We start from the raw sequence: 20,688 nt of genomic DNA, 5'->3' as shown, positions 1-20,688 counted from the left end.
ATGGGGGCTGAGAACTGAATTCCTGTCCTATGAAAGAGCAAGGAGTGCTTTGAATTTCTGAAGCATCTTTCTAGCCCTGTTAAATAGTGATTTTAATTTACAATTTTAAAAGCTAATTCAAGATAAATGCTAAATTAATTGATTTGTCCCTTATAACTTGAATCTTTCAGATATGCCAAAATTACAATTGAGATTTTTTTAGAAGAGCTATGCTTCAACTGGCTATATATTATATATCATTATATCATCATATAGCAGCTCCTTCATAGCTCTCATTAGGGAAACTCCTGCTTGAGTGAAATGGAATTCAGTCTCAGTTTTTATTTTTATCTATGTGGTTGTTGTAAAAAAATGAAAAAAAAATGCTAGAAATTTCCACAAAGGAAAAAGAGTGTTTCTATGTGAAAAATCAGTCTTGTTAAGTATTTCAGTTACCTAAGCAGCCTAAACAAATGTAAGTAAATAGTATAAAATAAGAAAAGGAACACAGAGAGAACTCTTAGGGGAGGAGACCATTTTATTTACTTTTTTATTGAAAATTAAATTTTGTTTTGTATTTATTGTCTGTAGAAAGTAACATGCACATCTGACTACAAATGTAGATATATGAAACCAGAAAATATTTTCTGAGCTCCACAGACTATCAATATTAAACCAATACACAGATTAAACACATGTCTCTTTATGCACACTTTGTAGTATGCAGTCTGATTAGCTTCTTGTTTTCACTAACCATTTGTTTGTAACATCTGGGAAGAACTTTCAGAAGTTGAATGCTGGTGAATTTTCTAGCTGAATACACATTTTATTTTGTACAGAATCTCTTCAGTACTTTAATGACATCTCTGCTACCTTGTCCTCCCAGAGTGCCACATAGATGTCACAATACATAATACAATGGTAAGCATAAATAATAGAATCACCACAGTGAACTCCGTATGTGGTTCCATTATATAGTTTTTGAAGATAGTTTGCGTAAACATAAAGATAAAAATGAAGATATCTTACTAGTAAAGGAGAAATGACGCTCTTTTAAATGACCTCATACAAATACCTGCTCTGTCACATTGATCCTTTTAAGGCCTTAGATATTTGACAGTTCAGAATTTTACTCTACTGAGAACCTGAAGTTTTCTAAATGCATTGAAAAAACCTTATCTATAATCAATGGACCCAATGCAAAAGTGGTGATATTATTAAAGAAATTCAAGCGGCCCACAAATAATTTTCTTCCATTGGAAGCCATTTCACACACACTTGCTATGTGTCATGTTAATGAGGTTAAGCCATTGGATAGTCAAGTCTGTGGCTCAGGGGACATATCTAGATCAGATCTCTAAGGCTGTGGATTTTTAAAATCATGTCCATAGATGAAACCATAGAAGGATACAGAGAAGGTCAATTACTGCCTCTGATCACTCAGTGTGAAAATCGTGTGAGTAGGAGGACTGTGAGGGGGACATGAGAATGGTATGTGCAAATGAAGCGTGGGGTCCAGGTCCCAAGCACAGAAAATGAAGCAGAGAGGAGAGGTGGATAAGTGTGGCTGCTGATGCTGTCATATCTGATCAGATAGAGCTGAGAAATGATCAGCTTTAGCAACCAGACATTCTGGGTGATTACAGAAGAAAGGTTTCAATAACAAGTACTCACGAGAAAAACATCGGAGTGAATTAAGACAGACTACAACCAGATATGGAGACAAACTTTTTAGACTTCAGAGTCTGTCAACATTTATGTTTGGGAGAGACTAGCAGAAGATAAATTAAGCATTAACCAGTGTTGAAAACACAGCAAAACAGCAGGAAGCAGAGGCAAGTGGATTGCTGTGAGTTTGGGGTCAGCCTGGTCTAGGTAGGGAGTTTCAGGACCACTGGGATAAAGAGAGAGACCATGGCACAGAACAAACAAAAAAAAATGAGAATAAATGTATTGAAACCTAGTGTTTATTCCATATTATGGAAAGTTATAATAGTGCTTTCATTCTCAAGAAGTTCCGAGTCTGGAGACATGGCTAAGTGATTAAGAGCATGTGTTGCTCTTGTAGAAAACTTGCATTAAATTCTCAGTATGGACATGGCACTCATAACCATCAGTATCTACAGTTTCAGGGGATCTAATACCCTCTTTTGGCCTCTACAGGCACCAGGCACACATGTCATACATATAAATACATGAAGGCAAAACACATATACAGGTAAATAAAATTTAATAAATTTTAAGAAAAAATTAAATTCTGAGTTCCCAGGGAAAAAAATTCTGTCTTCCCAGATATACTTACTCTGGTGGATGAGGATCAAGGACTTGCACCAAAGTAATTTTGTTAAATTAAAAAGAGGTGATTCCTTACACCAGGGGCTCTCTAGCTTCAGTAACATGAGCATCTGGGGATTTTTTTTTTTTAAGAAATACATATTCTGAAGCTCCTAGTATTCTTCTGAGTCAGAAATTCTAAGGAAGGCCCAATAGCCAATACCTTATTAAGCCCCTCAGGGAATTTTGAGGCATATTAAACCTTGTAAACTACTGACTCAAATTTAAAGCCATAATGCATAGGTTCTTCTATAAATAAAGATACTAAAGAAAAGAGAATGATAGAAGATTAAATGAGCAATATTTTTGAAAATTATCAACAACTATCAATCTCTTACTATAATCATGATACCAAAAGTATAAGTTCATACTGGCTGTAACTCAGAGTTGTAATGTAATTTGACATAAGGTAAATATCTCACTTATCTGAATAATATAATATATATCATTTATTTTAAAACTGTCATTTTATAATAGTTCTTCAAGTATGGAAACGCCTTTGAATAAGACATTGGTAGCACGCATAGAAAATTAAAATACTTACCTTGCACATAAATTCTTGCCTGGTGTTTGTCCTTTCCTCTAATGTTCTCAGCCTCACATTCATAGATGCCTTCGTCTTCTAACTGGATGTTGAAGATCTTGAGGACAGCCCCTGAGGTGCTTATCTCAGCCGTGCTAGGCATTGGTTCTAGCACCTTCCGCCATCGGATATCAGGAACAGGGCTTGAAATCGAAAATACAAAAGCTCAAGATCTACAGGGTTTAAGAAAACAGCCTGGCATCTATAGCTAAGCACTTACGTCATTTATTTCCTGAAAAGGCATAACACCTACTTTGTTTCTATACATGTCAAGGAAAAGCACAAGCATACTTACTTTCCAAGAGCAAAACACTCTAAAGTCACATTTTGGCCCATCATGGTATATATGTCCTTGAACTGCACTACAATATCAGCAGGATATGGCTTTGTTGTTCCTAATATTAAAAAAGAAAAGACAGACACCCATAATATATAATTCACAATATATATTTTTTATTTTTTAGCATCATGAAATTTTGTAGTTTAGAACTGCACCAATATGGACATTTTTCTCTACATTTCTCTACATAGGTATCATTTGTCCCAATATATAGATTTGTTTGTTTATATACAATGTGTGCAAGTATGAACTTCATTATACATTCTGATACCTGTAACTAATCAGACTAAATCAACTACAAAAATTCAAGGTCTCTTTTAAGGAGCTTCAAACACGTATAAAAAACTGTGATCAGTGCTATAAGGTGCGTGAAGAAGTTGGAGAAGAAGAAAGAAATGGGAATATGGAAAATGGAAGGGAAGAAAGAGAAGGAAGTGAGAAAAAAGGTGGATTGAGCAAAGAGAAATGGGAGAAAGAATTATCCTCAGAAACTAAGGAAATGGAGTAAGAGAAATGACAGAGAGAGGCCATTACCATCACATGATCACTCTTATTGTGAGAGTGCTAATGTTGCATTACAGATATTACATGTCACCATTGTTCAGCATATCAGTCCTGGTATATGTACCAGTACATATGATATATGTACTGGAAGAAACAGGATCTAAAGGGCTTCATGCATTATTAACCATCAAAGCATGATTGTGTACTGCATGATTTTATACTGCATAAAAATAAATAAATGAACATACCATGACAATACAGAAGGCAAAAAAAATTAATTAGTCTGAAAGAGTAGTCAGCAAATAAGGAGTTCAGAATTTCAGAGTGGATATGGGAATCTTAGGCAAAAATGGAAACGAAATTGAACCAGTTCGTGACAAAGCTCTAAGATTGTTCAGAGGATTAAAGAAAATATGGAGGAAGTCAAACAATGTTAAAATATATGGCCTAAAGATCAGCTGAATGTACAAAGCAAAAGGCCTGAGAACAAGGTATTGAATGATTTGAGATTAATTTTGTCAGTGAGTAAATACCAGTGGGATTTGGTAAGAGGAGTAATCTAGATCTTACCTTTGGCTCAAGGTGAGACCTTGATGGCAGTTTTAAGGCTTCTGAAATCAGAATTTGCATTTCATGTTTTTTCTGAGAACTTCCAAGTGGCTTACATATGATTTAATTAAAAGCCACAAAGTGAGCTGTTCTGAACATCAGAGGAAGGGAAGAACTGATACATACAAATGTTGCTGGTTAGGAAGCACAAGCAGTTACAGCCAATCTGCCTGAAGAATACTAGGAGGAAGAGGGGCTTTGTGGGAACGCAATGGGTTTGTTCTGAACACTTCACATGCTTGAGAGTTCTGTGGGACAAGTCCAGGATGAAGACATAACTAAAGTCTAAACATAAGAAAAAGCTAGAGATGTGAAAAATCCATTCACACGACCACGACTAAAAACGTGTAGTTTAGTGAGAATATCTAGAAACAACCAGAGAGAAACATGAGAAAGAGGAACATTTGGTGAGTCGAGCTGTATGAGACATGCTAGAAGAGGGAGGTGAGCCTTGAGAAAATGAGAGGAAAATCCATGAGAGGCAGATGAAAATTGTCAAATACCAAAAAGAATGGGGTCTGAAAACTGTCCTTTGATTGAATAAATATGAATTTCTTATGATTATTTCACATGGCCTTCATTGAATAGGAAAGAACATGTAGAATGAGAAGATCAGATTATGAGACAGTAAAGGATAAGAAGGTATTTGGGGAAGTCCTGAACCAAATGGGATGTGAGCCAGAGCAGCTGACGGAATTGGCTGTAGAGATCGGTCCACCACTGAGACAGGAAGTAAGGAAATGTGCAGAAGATGGAGGGGAAGTGCACTTGTGAAACAGAGTAGGAAAGATAATCCAGGCCCCTTTTCAGAGGGTACATTGAACCTTGCAAAACAGTGAAGCCAGAACGGATGAGCCAGAAAGTCAAACAGTATTTGCTGAATATCGATGGTGTGACTGTTCCCTGACAAGGAGAAGGGACAGGAGAATGTCGGTGGCACTGTGGCACTTTGCACATTTATGGGAAGAGAGGAAGCAAACAGGTCAGTTATGAAGAGTGCGTTCACTACTGCTAACTTAGCAGAAGAGCTAGGGTTAAGGTGGGATCAGAGAAACACATGTGCCGTGTTGTGATAGAGCACACCTCAAGTAGTGCGCATGTTGAAAATTTATAGAAAAAAATCTTTCAAAAGTTAAAATGGAAGTGGAGTATGACCCCAGCACACAGGTCACAGTAATATATGCTAATTACTTAAAGCAGAAATGGCAATTATTTATATTTATTTGTACCATGTAAATAGTTGCTTAAAATCGTCAATATCTTTTTCTAATTATGTGATTATTCTTTTATTATGTGACCTAAGTATTTAATCTCATTACAAATTTACTATCAAATGGAAATGGTCATGAAACAAAAAGCAGATCCCAGATATTTCTATGGTAATTCTGTGGGGATCTTGAACTAATAAATCAACCCTCCATATAATTCCTAAGCTAGAAGCAATGAATAGGAACTTGGCCATTTTAGCATAATTTTACGAATGAAATAGAACCTCAAATGTTAGAGACTAAGTCATCCACCCAGTATGCACTATATGCTGCCCTCCCCAGGAAAACAGCAGAACATTATTATAAATGTACTGTAAACAGATAACTATGCAAAAACAGTGTAACAAATAAGATACTTACGTTCAGGTATTGGAATGAGAGGTATAAATTTGCTGAACACACTTTTTGTAATAGAAGGACTGGACACAAAGCAGGAGTAGTTGCCTCTATCAGAAGACTCAACGTTGGCAATGTAGAGATTGCCATTCGTCTGAGACACAAATCTTCGTTTATCCATTGTGATAAATACAGGAAATTCATTCAGGAGCCAGCGGTAGCTAAGATCATCTAGAAGAAAATATTGCCCACTAAATAGTATGCTCTTCTTTGTAAGTGAAGATTTTGTTTTCTAACTACAAAACAGTGTACAGTCTGTCAGAGGTTATATATCTATCAGTAGATATTCAAACTTGAGCCAGAACACATTTTTTTCATAGCTACCATCTTTTCAAGAATATAATTGGCATGGTAAACAATTGAATCTCCCTCTCTGCATCTATCAGTTATCTATCTCTAGCACTTCCCAGAGTCTCAACATTCTTTCTTCCACTTCATTGGTGAATGAACTGAAATAGGTTAAACAACTTTCACAGAGTGTTCATGACTGTTGAGAACTGAGAATCTGAATGCAGGTCTGATAGTTACACAGCTCATAGTCTGTCTTTCCTACTCGAATTCATACGTAAGCTCAAGGCAACTCAGTTTATTGGCTAGATGTCTGGTTTCAGTGCTTCAACTTAAATTAAATATATATTTAATTTAAATATATTGTCATATTAAAAAATAAAAACCACAGCTGGGCAGTGATGGTGCATGCCATTAATCCCAGCACTCAGAAGGCAGAGGCAGCAGATCTCTGTGAGTTCGAAGCTAGCCTGGTCTACAGAGCAAGTTCCACAACAGGCTCCAAAGCTACACAGTGAAACCCTGTCTCAAAAAACAAAAATAAATAAATAAAAATAAAAAACACACAAATGGAAGAAAAGCACGTTGCTGGTTTTCTTAATATTAGGCAATATGTAATATAATTATCTTTAAAAAATAATTCATTTTATTTGTGTGTGCCTGCTGACATTGAAGACAGCTCCACCAGGGACCCACAGCTTCCATATTTGGCTGGGACTCTGGTAGGTGAGCTTTATTCTCCTTCACATCTTTCATCCAAGTCTCTCCACTCTTAAACCTGTGGCCACTCAATTGGCTCAGTCCCTCCTCCTAGCCTACCATCACCTCCATGAGACTAGGTCTTAGGTGGGACTCAGGGTCCAGGGTCCCCTAGTTCTTCTCCACTTCTGCTTTTGTCATTCCTTCTAGTGTATCCCATCCCTGTGACTCTGGATGGAACCACAGAATCACTCTAATCGGGGACCACACAGCCACATTTCTTGGCTGGGAATCAGAGACGCCACAGCCCCACACACTGATAGAACCCATAGTAAGCAATGACTAACCAAGATAAGAGCGGATGCCTACTTCAAGAATTACTTCAAACATGGCAACTCCAGATGCCTATCTTCCAAAACATGAATATGAATAACCATGACAGTATGCCTCCTCCAAAAGTCAGCAACCATATTGTAATTAATATGCCCTGAGAAAAGCAATTTAACTGAAGGACATTAAGAAAGGACTTCAAAAATACCAATTATAAATATGTTCCAATGTTCTTAAGGAGGATATGAATAAATGCCTTAATGAAGACCATGAGAACACAGTTGAATGAAATAATGAAAACAATTTAAAACATGAAAGTAGAATTTAACAAACAAAAAGTAGAATCTCTAAAGAAAATTCAAACTAAAAACTAAAAATAAAGAAAAACAAGATATCAAACAAAAATCTCAGAGGTCAGCCTCACGAATGGGGTTCAAGATGTGGAAGAGGTTTTTGAGTGTGGAAGACAAGATAGAGGAAATGGATAGCTGTGTCAAAGAAAATGCTAAATGTAAAACAACAACAATAAAAACCCAGACTTAAAACCTTTAGAAAATCTGGGATACTATGAAAAGACCAAATCTACAAATGATAGATATAGAGGAAAGGAAAAGAACCAGGTCAAAGGCACATAATACATATACATATACATATACATATACATATACATATACATATACATATACATACGTATACATATATATATGATAAAACAAAACCATAAAAGAAAATTCCCTGATCTAAAGAAAAAACATTTCTATCAAGTAATGACAGGCATACAGAATTCCTAATAGGACCAGTAAAGAAATCGCCTGTCACAACACATAGTAATTAAAAACACTAAATGGACAGAACAAAGAAAAGATATTAAAAGCTATAAAGTAAAAACAAAACAAAAAGAAAATAATCAAACAAACAAGTCATATATAAATACAGACCCATTAGAATAACACCTGATTTTTCAACAGAGACTCTGAAAGCTTGATGGATCTGGATGGATGCTCTACAAACTCTGAGATAACAAATTCTGGCCCAGAGTACTATATCTAAAAACTATCTTTCACAGTTGACAGAGAAAGAAAAACATGATATCTCAAAATAAAAACAAATTTAAGCATTTTCTGTCCACTAATTCGACTCTACAAAAGGAACTGAAAGAAAAATGTCAGTGTGAAGACAAGGTTAGCTACACCCATGAGGACACATGAAATAAATATTTACAAAACAGTTCATCAAAAGAAGGTGAAACAACCACACCATGACAAAATACCATTAATTAATAAACACTATTCATTAATAACCTTCACTATTATAGAATTCAATTTCCCAGTAAAAAGACACAGACTACCAGAATGAATGAGAAGACAGGATCTTTCTTTCTACTGCACTGAAGACACATAACTCACAATCAAAGACAGATGTCACCTTAGGATAAAAAGATGGGAAAAGATATTCTAAGCAGAAGGTGCCAAGAAGCAAAGAGGCATAACTATTTCAGTAGTTGACAAAACAGGCTTCAAACCAAACCTAACTAGAAGAGATTGATATTTCTTCTGAGCTACATAGTCATTAGAGGAAAAGAATCCACCAAGAGGTCATTACTATTGTAAACATCTATGCACCAAGCACAAGGGCACCCAAGATAATAAAAGAAACACTACTACAGTTAAAAATCCAATACTGATATAACACAATGACAGTGGGTGACTTCAATACTACTTCAGCAATAGACAGGTCATATAGAAAAAACAAACAAACAAACAAACAAATGCTCACGTTAATAATGTCATAAATCAAAAAGGACCTAGCGGCATCAATAAAATATTACCCCAGACAATAAAAAATATAATTTCTTCTGAGAAGATCATGGAACTTTCTCTAAAATCATCCAAAATTTCTTCAAAATTATATTAAGATACAAAGCAAATCTCAACAGATATAGGAAAATTGAAGTAACAGCATCCTATTTGACCACCACGGGATAAAAGCTGGATATCAACAACAGTAAATGGCAGAAAGTATAAAACTCATGGTAGCTGAACAAATAACTACTGAATAAAAATCTGGTCAAGACATAAATTTAAAAGGAAATGAAAATCTTTCTAGCATTGAGTGAAAAATAAAACAGATGTATCTAAACCTATGATACACAATGGAGGCAGTTTTTATAGGTAAGTTCATTGCATTAAGTGCTAATAAAATATTTTTAAAGGAGAAAAAATTTAAGGGTTCATTTGAAAGCTTTAGGCAAACATTGAAAAATAATACCCAAAAGAGAGAAACACAAAGAAATAATCAAATTCAGGGCTGACATAATGACATAGAAGCAATAAAAAATATAAAGAATCAATGAAACAGAGTAGGTTCCTTGATAAAAATCAACAAGATTGACAAACCTTTAGCCAATTAACTAAAAAACAAGACATAAGATCCAAATTAATACAATTAAACATGAAAATGAAGACATTACAATAGACACGGGAAATTCAGAGAATCAAAAGAATGTACTTTAAAAATCCGTATTTTACAAAACTGGAAAATCTAAAGGTATGAATTGATTTCTTGATATATATACAACTCACCAAAACAAATTAAGATAAAATAAACAAGTTAAACAGACCAATAACCTCCACTGAAATAGAAACAATAATTAAAAGTTTCCCAACCAAAAAAAAAAAAAAAGGCCCAGACCAGTTGGACTCAGCTCAGAATACTACAAATCCTCCAAAGAACAAAAAATGCCAATACTCCTCAAATTATTCCACAAAATAGAAACTGAAGGAACATTTCCTAATTCTTTTTATGAAACTACTGTTACCCTGACACCAAAACAACATTAAGAATCAATAAAAGAAGAAAATTATAAACATCTATCCCTTAGGCACACAGACACAAAAGTTCTAAATAAAATACTTGTAAAGTAAATTCAACATAATAAATCAATAAACATAACCACATAAAATGAATGAAAGAACAAAAAAACCACATGAGCATCTCATCAGATGTAGAAAAGGCCATTGACAAAGTCCGGTATTCTTTCATGATAAAATTGCCATTGAGAATGGGAATACAAGGAACATTCTACAACATAATAAAAGCAAACTAGAGCAAGCCAACACAAAAATCAACCTAATGGAGAGAAATTCAATTCATTTCCATTAAATTCAAGTTAAGACAAGGCTATTCACTATCCTCCTACCCAGTCAATATAGTACTTGAACTCTTAGCCAGAACACTAGGGATACAAATAAGGAAGGAAGATGTCAAAGTATCCTTACTTGAAGATGATATTATTTTACACATAGAAGATGATAAAAAGTCCACCAGGAAGCTTCTATAGTCAATAAACAATTTCAGCAAAGTAGCAGGATATAAAACAAACATACAAAAAATCAGTAGCCTTCCTATTTAACTCTATCCCAGCAAGTGAAAACCTTGAATAATAAAACATTTAAGGCACTGAAGAAAGAAACTGAAGAAGACACCAGAAGATGCAAATATATTCCATACTCATCGACTGGTAATATTTACCAATTATCAAAATGACTATCCCACTGAACGAAATACACAGATTTAATGCTATCCCAATCAACACAATTCCAACACAATCTTCAAGAAACTGGAAAAAAAATCTTACACTCATGTAAACTACAAAAAATTCCAAGAATAGATAAAATAATCCTAGATAATAAATGAAATGTTAGGGGTGTCAGCATCCCAGATTTTAGGTAGTACATCAGATCTATACTAATTAAAAAAAAAAGCATGCTGCTGACATAAATACAGACATATTGATCAACTGAATTAGACTGAAGAGCCAGAAATATGTATATTGGTTTTTCGAGACAGGGTGTCTCTGTGTAGCTTTGCACCTTTCCTGGAACTCACACTGTAGCTCGGGTTGGCCTCGAACTCACAGAGATCTGCCTGCCTCTGCCCACTGAGTGCTGGGATTCAAGGCGTGTGCCACCACTGCTCGGCTGCCAGAAATAATTTTATATACCAATAGACACATGATTTTTGACAAAGAAGCCAAAATACACACTGGGAAGATAGTGTCCCTAAAAATTGTATTGGTCAAACAAGATGACTGTGTATAGAAAAATGAAAATAGATTCATATCTATCATTTTGCACAAAACAACACCAAACACAGATAGCACAGGCATTAAGACCAATAATGAATAAATGGGACCTCATGAAGCATAAATGCTTCTCTATGGCAAAGGACATAGTCATTCTAGCAAAGTGGCAGCCTATAGAATGCTCCATGATAAAGAATCCCTACTTGACACTACTAAAATGGACCCAAACCTGAGACTAACTAGGTGATGGCACTAGGGGGGAAACATGTCCTGGATAGTTTTATGTCAACTTGTCACAAGTAAAAGTCATCTGAAACGAGGGAGCCTCAACCGAGAAAATTCCCCCAATAAGATCAGGCCACAGGCAATCCTGTAGTACATTTTCTTAATGATTGATGTAAGAGAGCCCAGCCCATTGTGGGTGATGCCTGGGCCAGTGGTTCTGAGTTCTTTAAGAAAATGGGCTGAGCAAGCCAGTAAGCAGCACCCTTCCATGTTCTCTGCATCAGCTCCTGTTTTCCTGTTCCTGCTCTGTATGAGTTCCTGGCCTGTCTTCTTTTGCTAATGAACAGTGATGTGGAAGAGTAAGTTGAATAAACCCTTTCCTCCCCAACTTGTTTTTTGGTCACTGTGTTTCATCACAGCAACAGAAACCCTGAGTAAGACAATAGACAACTAATACTCTGCTAAAGGAACATAGCAATAAAATTATTCCTAATGATATTCTGATATATACTTAGATCAGTCCCTCATTCAGCCCTCATCAGAGAAGCTTCTTCTTCCAATAGATAGCTGACATCAAGTCCCACAAGTAGACAATGTGCAGACAATGTTAGGTTTTGGAGCACTCAGCCTTAAATGGGATGTGTTTACCAAATGCCTGCTGTCAAGACTCAGGAATCTATTTGGAAGGGGAGGCAGAAATATTATAAGAGCCAGAGGTGGTGGATGTCTCCAGGGAAACAGCATCTTCCAGACACAACAGGACTGATACACACATAAACTCACAAGAATTGTTATGACAAGTATAAGACCTGCACAGGCTCAAACCAGAAAAAAATCCAAGAAGATGGAAAAGTGGACTCAAGTCCCGGCCCTAAAAAAGAAGCTATTTGTAGCTGATATCTGATGGGAATGGGAAAAGAGGCTAGCTTTCTCCAATGGCATGTTACTTTCACTTGGTACATCAACCACACTTCAAGGTTGAGTAGTTGACAAACACAAAATCTATTTTACATGTTTTTATTTGTGTGTGTGTGTGTGTGTGTGTGTGTGTGTGTGTGTGTGTGTGTGTGTTGTTTTGGTACTTTTGTCTTTTTTTTTTGGAGGGCGTGTCTTTCGACTTTTTGTTTTATTTGTTATGAGGGAAAGAGACAGAGAGGGAGGGAGGGCGAGAGGGAGGGAGGGAGAGAGGAAGGGGGGGAGGGAGGGAGGGAGGGAGACTGAAGTTGAATGCGTAGCAGGTAGAGAGGATCTAGGTAGCACTAGCTGGGGAAGTGGAAAGAACATTATAAAATGTATTTGTGTTAGTAAGTGTTTCTATTGCTGTGAAGAGACACTATTACCATGGCAACTCTTATAAAGGAAAACATTTCATTGAGGTGGTGGCTTACAGTTTCAAAGGTTTAGTCCACTAACATCATGGCAGGACATGGTAGCATGTAGGCAGACACGGTGCTAGCTATATCTTGATCAGAAGGTAACAGAAAGTGGACTGTGACACTTAAGCAAAAGAGACCCCAAAGCCTACCCCCACAGTGACACACTTCCTCCAACAAGGCCATGCCTACCTCAACAAGGCCACACCTCCCAATAGTGCCACTCCCTATGAGCTTACAGGGCCAATTACATTTCAACTACCACAATATCGTATGTTATAAACTTAAAAACAAAACAAAAACAATCAAAATATCAGGCAAAGGGAAAAAAAGGAATTTCCTAATTTTGCTACTGTTATGAATTGTATTGTAAATATCTGATATGTAACCCATGTGAAGGTGCAACCCAGTGTGAAAACCACTGCTCCAACCCTTCTTAAAATAGTAACCACGCATGTCATGTGGCTCCTCTGCTCAACACTCTGAGTGTAAATCTCACTGAAAGTATAAGCATATGGTTGCTATGCCCGCATGATGACATCCTCCACAGCACAGCTCCTGGAACTCCCATTACATTTCTTACTGCCTTCTAGGTCATTCCCTACTGTGGGTACTCTGACTGGTATTGTACCCACAGTCCTGCCTCAGGCCTTAATCTTGTAGCCTTACCTCCCGGGAATGTCCTCCAAGATGCTTGTATGTAGCTAGAGTCTTCCTGCCTTGCCCACAGTCAGGACAAATCTCTGTCACCCGCCAGTCCCACAGCTGCTCAGACCCAACCAAGTAAAGAGACCCAATCACAGAGACTTATATTACTTACAAACTGTATGGCCATGGCAGGCTTCTTGCTAACTGTTCTTATAGCTTAAATTATACCTTGCATAAATCTATACCTTGCCACATGGCTCGTGGCTTACCGGCGTCTTCACATGCTGCTTGTCATGGCAGCGGCTGGCAGTGATTCCCTCTGCCTTCCTGTTCCCTCAATTCTCCTCTCTGTTAGTCTCGCCTATACTTCCTGCCTGGCCACTGGCCAATCAGTGTTTTATTTATTGACCAATTAGAGCAATTTAACATACAGACCATCCCACCGCACTTATACTATTAGCTCCTTCACTTCCTTATGGTTTTTGTCAACGGTCCCTTCCTAAGAAGGCCCTTTCTAAAATCTAACTTATACCCTACTCTTTCCTCTCCTTCCGCTCTCTTTTATCCTGTATCTTTTAAGTGCTCCTGTCACCGCAGAGGGTCTCTGTTGGCTGGCAGCTTTTATTGCTCTGTTCTGCTGGTGTGTCCTGTGAAATAAGCAGCCTCTACTTGAGAGAAAGCACTCACAAGGGGTTCTCTTAGTCATTGGAGCTAGTCCATTGTTGAGTAGGCAAAGGGAGTCACCAGGCAGCCATTGGCTTGTTTGTGGGAAATACAATGAAGAGGAGATGGATTTACTCATGGTTTTGGCAGTTCCTCCAGCAAAAACCTACTCTCTAGTGGAAGCCTGTTATAACACTGTAAACATGCCCCTCCTATGTGAACTAATTAATTGTCTTTCTTGCAGTACAGAGAAAATTACCAATATTTTGTAAGCAACTAGAAATAAATAAATATATATATATATGCATATGAAATTTCATATACATGAAAATTACCATGTAATGAATGTGTATAATTTTGTGTGAAATACATTTGTGTATATGTCTATGAATACATATGGAGTCAGTGCATTCCACACAAAATTACTTATAGCAGAATGTTCTGTTTCATTTCCTATGGATATGTTTTACATCACATTTAATATATAAAAGCATAAAACATTTATTTCATTGTCAGGGGCATAAATAAAACAAATGAAAACAAGACTATGAATAGATACTAGAGTAGCCTTTATTTTAACCATATAAATGAAAGAAATATGTATCAAAGTTGAATTTTTAACTTATGATTTTTAATTTGTTCCCTTTCTGAAATGCACAATTATTCCCATAGATCAGTGACTCTAAGGACATAAATAATTTACCATGTCTTTATCCCTTTCTAGTGCTTAGTTATAATTCACAGTATATTGCAGATACTTAATTGAAAAACTGATTGATCATACATCATTCTTTAGTGCTGTTCTATTTCTGAATATTTAACATAATTTCTGAAAAACCTTTCATAATTTCTCCTATGTAATAGGAAATTTAACTAGGGCACAATCCAATATACTTATTATTTATAAACTAAAATGACTAGAAAACCTTAGGATTAGGCCAAGAGACTAAGGAGCCCGGACAGAAAAGTATCTACAACTGCTTATAAGTGATGACCACAAAGTGATCTGTTGTGGAATGCTGTCCTATGGGCATGGCACCACCATTATTCTAACATATCTTATAGGAAGTTAGTGGCTGCTGGAGGAAAGAATTTTCTTCAGTGGTGTAGCTGTTCTGAAGTTGCCCATGCTGTTGTAAAAAACCACCTCTCCCATATTCCTGTAAGGGACACTAGTTAAATTCATTGGTTCACCAAGCTAGTCTTTGGGGAGTGTCCTATCCATGGTGAGATGCTCCCTCCCCCACCCCCGGCCCCCGCCCCAGGAAAAGTTCACAACACAACAAATGCAAAGAAGACATCTCATTAAATTAATGATGGGACATGATAGTTAGAAAAATTAAGTAGTTATTAGCATACTATCATTATTAGCATATCTATCATACTAGAACACTCAGAGGTCCTCTTTTAATCCCCTGGGTGTCCATAGTCCGAGACACCCCTTTTACCTGGGAAGTGGTAGGGAGGATCGCAGAGAAGCACCATGCCTTTACCCTCCTTCACTTTCACCTCTGGACGCTCCTCAGGAGGAAAGGGGTCGAGATCTGATTTCAAAAGGGAAAAGGGAAATGTTCACTCTGCTCAAGAGAAAGAGATATTTGTTAAGTGTGATCTTTCAGTAACTTGTGTGTGCGATGCGGCAGAGCTCGCCTGGCTCTGTACACCCGTGCAAAGCAGCTTGTTTTCTTAGCTGGGATTTGCGCGCGCCATCCAGTTCCTTCATGGACTTGCCCACGGCAGCCCGCACAATTCCGATAACCATGAAGGTTCCAGCTAACCTAAAAATGTTCCTTTCGGGTTAGGGAGAGTCTCAGCGGGGAAATACAGTGAGGTCAGCCAATGCCAGAAAGCCTCAAAAACTAGAGGCAGAGACGGGTGCACATCCAGTCCAGCGGGTGCTTGGGGACTCAGGGAAAAGAGCCCAGGACTGGTTCCCAGCTGGATAAGGAGAAAGTGATCCATTTCCCTCCACCTCTCTTTTTATCTGTGTGTTTAAAACTCACATCTTGTTTCACTTCTTGATTCTGAAGTACTTTGGTTCTTGTTCTTGTTCTTCTTGTTCTTGTTCTTCTTGTTCTTGTTCTTCTTGTTCTTCTTGTTCTTCTTGTTCTTCTTCTTGTTGTTGTTGTTGTTGTTGTTGTTGTTGTTCTTCTTCTTCTTCTTCTTCTTCTTCTTCTTCTTCTTCTTCTTCTTCTTCTTCTTCTTCTTCTTCTTCTTCTTCTTCTTCTTCTTCGTGTTCTTACTGATATTGGTTCTGTTTAATTTCTGCCTCTCTTTCTCTTCATCTGTGATCCACACCCAACCATAATAACTGCTTTTTACCCCCCTCCCCCCTTCACACACATCTGCTTCTGGAAAGCATGTGCTGTCATCCCTGTTACTCCCTGTTACATTTTTCCAGAGGAAGGCTCAAAGCCACATCTCTGCTTACAAGGTGCTCATGGTGCCTGGATGCCTTTTCTAGCCTCATCTGCTCATTCGATGTTTAACTAAACTTGGTGAAGTTCTGTTAATCTCTGGATGTGGAACAAAAACTCTTATGTTTAGTCTCATCTTAAAGTCATTTTCCTAGCTCCCTCGCCACTGCAGTGACAGAGGAATGTTACTGTCTTTTAACTTGCCTTTCTTTAAAAAACAAAAAAACTTCAATGCCGTGCAGGTCTTGAAGTTTTTCTTTTAAGTTTGATGTGTTTTATCTACAACTCTCTTTGCTTTAATATTACTGTTTCTTGACCTATCTCAGCCTTCCTGGTAATTGATCTGCTTTCTTGAAACATGGCATAAAAACATGACATAAAATCATAAACTGGAGATTTATTACCATAACCAGCTCCCCCTTCAATGTAACTCTGTCCTTTAGAACAAATTCTAACTTATTTTAGCAAGTATTTTTTAAAAATGTTTTCCATTATTGGCCCCCATTAAAAAAAAGGCCTTAATTCCAATTTCAGACAATCTACTAACTAAAATACAGTTGAATTAATTACAGCCCACAGTAGTTAAACACTGAAGAGCCAGATATTTTCAGGGATGGGGGATCTTAGGAGAGGCGCAGGGCATCCTGCATCTCTCAGATAGTTTCTTTCCTCATAGCTAATTCTCACCCCCTGGGGGCCTTTATGGACAATGCTGGCACCACTTCACTGATGCTAGATGGCAGAGAACCATTCAAGATTCTTCAGAATGTGGTCCCGGTTTCGTTTACATTATCTTTACAGCACTCAAAGCACTTGGCCTAAGCTGAACTAACCACGCAAATCCTACTACCCTGTACAATGCATTTCTTCTACAGCACATTTTTGCCAGGAGCCTCTTTTCTGTTTTTTCCTCTTTGCTGAATTCTTCGAGTTTTATTTACTGATATGTCGACAGTCACTCAGAATTACTGTATTTTAATTGATATTTTCACATTGTGCTACTTGTCTCACCAACAACCACCTGCCACCTATACATGATCAGGGGACGTGACTTCCTTAATAAACCACAGTGTCACTACTGTGGTTGTAATGGTAAGGTAGGTGCATCCATATTTGCAGGAATAAGATTTCTTAAATTTTACTTATATGTGTGTATTGTGTGTCTATGTGCATGTATACATTTTTATACATGTGTGTAATATATGTGTGTGTACAGTATTGTGGGGTGTGTGTGTGTGTGTGTGTGTGTGTGTTTGCTTTTACCCACAGAAGCCAAAGGAGGGCACTGGATTCCATGGAGCTGGAGTTATGAGTGGTTGTAAGCCACTCAACATGGGGGTAGAAAACTGAATTTGGTGCTTCTGGAAGAGTAGTTATTATACTCAACCTCTGAAACATCTCTCCAGGAGAAGTAATTTTAATGGAAGAGAAAAGCCGAGATAGTAAACCATCACAGGATTAAACCCCCAATTTATATAGACCTCTATCAATAATTAAAACACTTATAATTTCACATGAATAAACCCACCTTTAAAAAGTTATGATTACTTACATCCAAAGCTCAGGGTCGCCTCCGTGCTTCGGACCATCCCATAGTTATTTGACGCCAAGCAGTAGTATACCCCAGCATCTTTCTGCTTGTCAGGGTTGTTGATGACAAGGTTTCCTCCTACCATACTGTACCGATCATTTGTCAGGTCAACATCCCCATTATTCATTCTCCATCTCAAGAAAAAAGACATTAATGTCACTCTGAAGGTCACGAAGCCCAGAAACTCCGTCAGGCTAACATCACTCTAAGTGATTTAAGTTTAGCTCCATGTGAAGTGGTATTTCTTAATGACATGCAATTCTGAGTATTTGGAAACATGCATAATAACTTAGCTAAGGTACATAAATGTAAGTGTGAACTCCTGACACATTCCCTCATCTTAAATGAGGTATCCTATAAGAAAAAAAAAAAAATGTGTTACTGAGTTTCATTCCAGAGATTAATTCCTTATTGTTGAGACAGGAGCACATTTGATAGCCATACAATGCTATGTAGTTTCATACACATCTAGATACATTATATAAATTATTAAAACATATCTTCAGAAGAATTAAAACATAAACTGGCTAATAGCACAGTTTATCTGGCTAAATAGCCCAGCCATTTTCCAATAAAACTAAAGGAAGCAGCAACTAACACAGGTTCACCACCAGGGGGCGATCACACAGTTTAAATTACTCCACTGGGTCTTACCTCCTAGCTACAAGTAAGCTAGTGAAATCAGATTATCTTCAGCCTAGATTTCATGTTTACTGGTGCCTTTTCACATTTTTTTAGGGGCAACGTTTGTGGAAGGCATTTTTCTCCACCATATATGCCTATGTATCATGGCGTCAATGGAAATATTGTGGCTAACAATACCACCCGCTGAAGATAGTGTTATAAATAGAAGTCTGCTGGTTTTTGTTGGTTTCTGTTGTTGACGTCAATTTTTTTTTGTTTTTTGTTTTGTTTGTTTTTGCATGAGTTGCTGAGAAGAATACATATAGAAAAGAGCTTTCATTTCAGATGATAGTAACAAATCATTTTACCCTGTGCCCGGGTCCATCTCTTAAAGCAACGTCCCAGGAAAACCGTCAATCAAGAGTCCCCCCCAAGATGCTCAGGGGGCATCTGTGGCTACTTTTTGGATGCCAAATACATTTCTGATGCCGGTGAGAAGAGTGGTGAAAATGCATGGTGTCAGAATGTCTTTATAATTTGGGTCACTGGGACATTTCCCCATTCTCATCTTTCTGTCATCGGAGCTAATTTCAATAACACACACACACACAGAGCACTATGTGTGAATGGCCCTGCTGGAACCAAAGCAAGTGGTGTGGAGTGACCATGACACAGGTTTCCTAGTCAGGTAACTTCAGTTGTTGGGGTTTTCCCCTAATTTATTGGCTCCGAGTTGTGTTTACTGCCTTGACTGCCTCTGGCTGTGATTGTTCGGGAGATCATAAAAATGTATGCCTCACTGTGTTTGGGAAAGCTCATTGTCTGTTTTCAGACATGGGTATTGAACCCCCTGTGCATGCCTTTAAATGTGTATTTTCATTTTAGTGCTTGCTGCTTGGGAGCTGGAGATGGGGAAAGGTGTATCGAGGTTAGGGAGTGGCAAGTGAAATCCCTGTTGTGCCGCTTACCTCTCAGGATGCCACCATGCATAATCCATCACCACAGGCATGCTACAAATACAAAACTACTTGGTAAAGGACAAATTGCGTGATTACCTAAGGCAGTGTGGTTTGTCCATAATTCAGTGCATTTGAGAAACTTCAGGCATTCCTCTTTACCACCAAACAAGTCTTTCCTCTCCTCTCCTCTTCCCCTTCAAGCTTTATTTTGTTGTCAGCAGCAGCCACCTCCCTATCAGGATTTAATATCTACTTGGCTCTGTCCACTCTCTATATTAATAAATGGACACCCAAGCCAGATCAAGCTGGGGATTTTGTTTGGCTAAAACCTGTGGGGTGGAATCAGTGACATATTTGCCAGAATACATTTCATTCATACTGCCTCTGTGTGGGGAAGGACAATAGCCCGGTCCATGCTGTGTTCCTCGAAACACTGAGCACAGCACCTGATGATTGGTTGCCTCCAAGCCAGTCTGGCGGCTGCTGGTGAGGACAGTGTCACTGGATCTGTATCACTAAAATAGGCTTGAGATTTTCACACTATCTGGAGGCTTTTTTAGAAACCATCACACTGGTGCTTTGGTCCAGCATCTGTGCTTAACCTACACAGTCAAGTCAATGCATCTAACTTAGTATTAAGCATCTTTTCCTGTAAATATGTCTGTAAATAAATCTCCTCCACAACCTGTCACTGATGCTGGCCCATGCCCATGACTGTGTGCAAAGGACATGGCAGTAAGTCTAACAACCACATAATTTTTAGAACAAATGTGT

The 20,688-nt window shown here is 37.7% G+C and overlaps 1 protein-coding gene across 5 annotated transcripts in view; it reads right to left on the bottom strand.

Moving 5' to 3' along the window:
* The window catches only part of Cntn1 (contactin 1), a 321,618-nt gene that overhangs the window by 113,215 nt on the left and 187,715 nt on the right, over positions 1-20,688 (bottom strand). For all 5 annotated transcript variants that reach the window (XM_042265297.2, XM_042265299.2, XM_042265298.2 and 2 more), the window contains 5 exons: positions 18,293-18,465; positions 15,772-15,867; positions 5,978-6,184; positions 3,192-3,291; positions 2,858-3,039 (listed from right to left, as the gene is read on the bottom strand). In XM_042265297.2, coding sequence (XP_042121231.1) covers positions 2,858-3,039; positions 3,192-3,291; positions 5,978-6,184; positions 15,772-15,867; positions 18,293-18,465 — 758 coding nt within the window. The remainder of the gene's footprint in view (positions 1-2,857; positions 3,040-3,191; positions 3,292-5,977; positions 6,185-15,771; positions 15,868-18,292; positions 18,466-20,688) is intronic.

This window comes from Peromyscus maniculatus, chromosome 20, assembly GCF_049852395.1.
Source record: "Peromyscus maniculatus bairdii isolate BWxNUB_F1_BW_parent chromosome 20, HU_Pman_BW_mat_3.1, whole genome shotgun sequence".
Lineage (NCBI taxonomy): Eukaryota > Metazoa > Chordata > Mammalia > Rodentia > Cricetidae > Peromyscus > Peromyscus maniculatus.
This window is presented reverse-complemented; position numbering and strand designations above follow the sequence as displayed.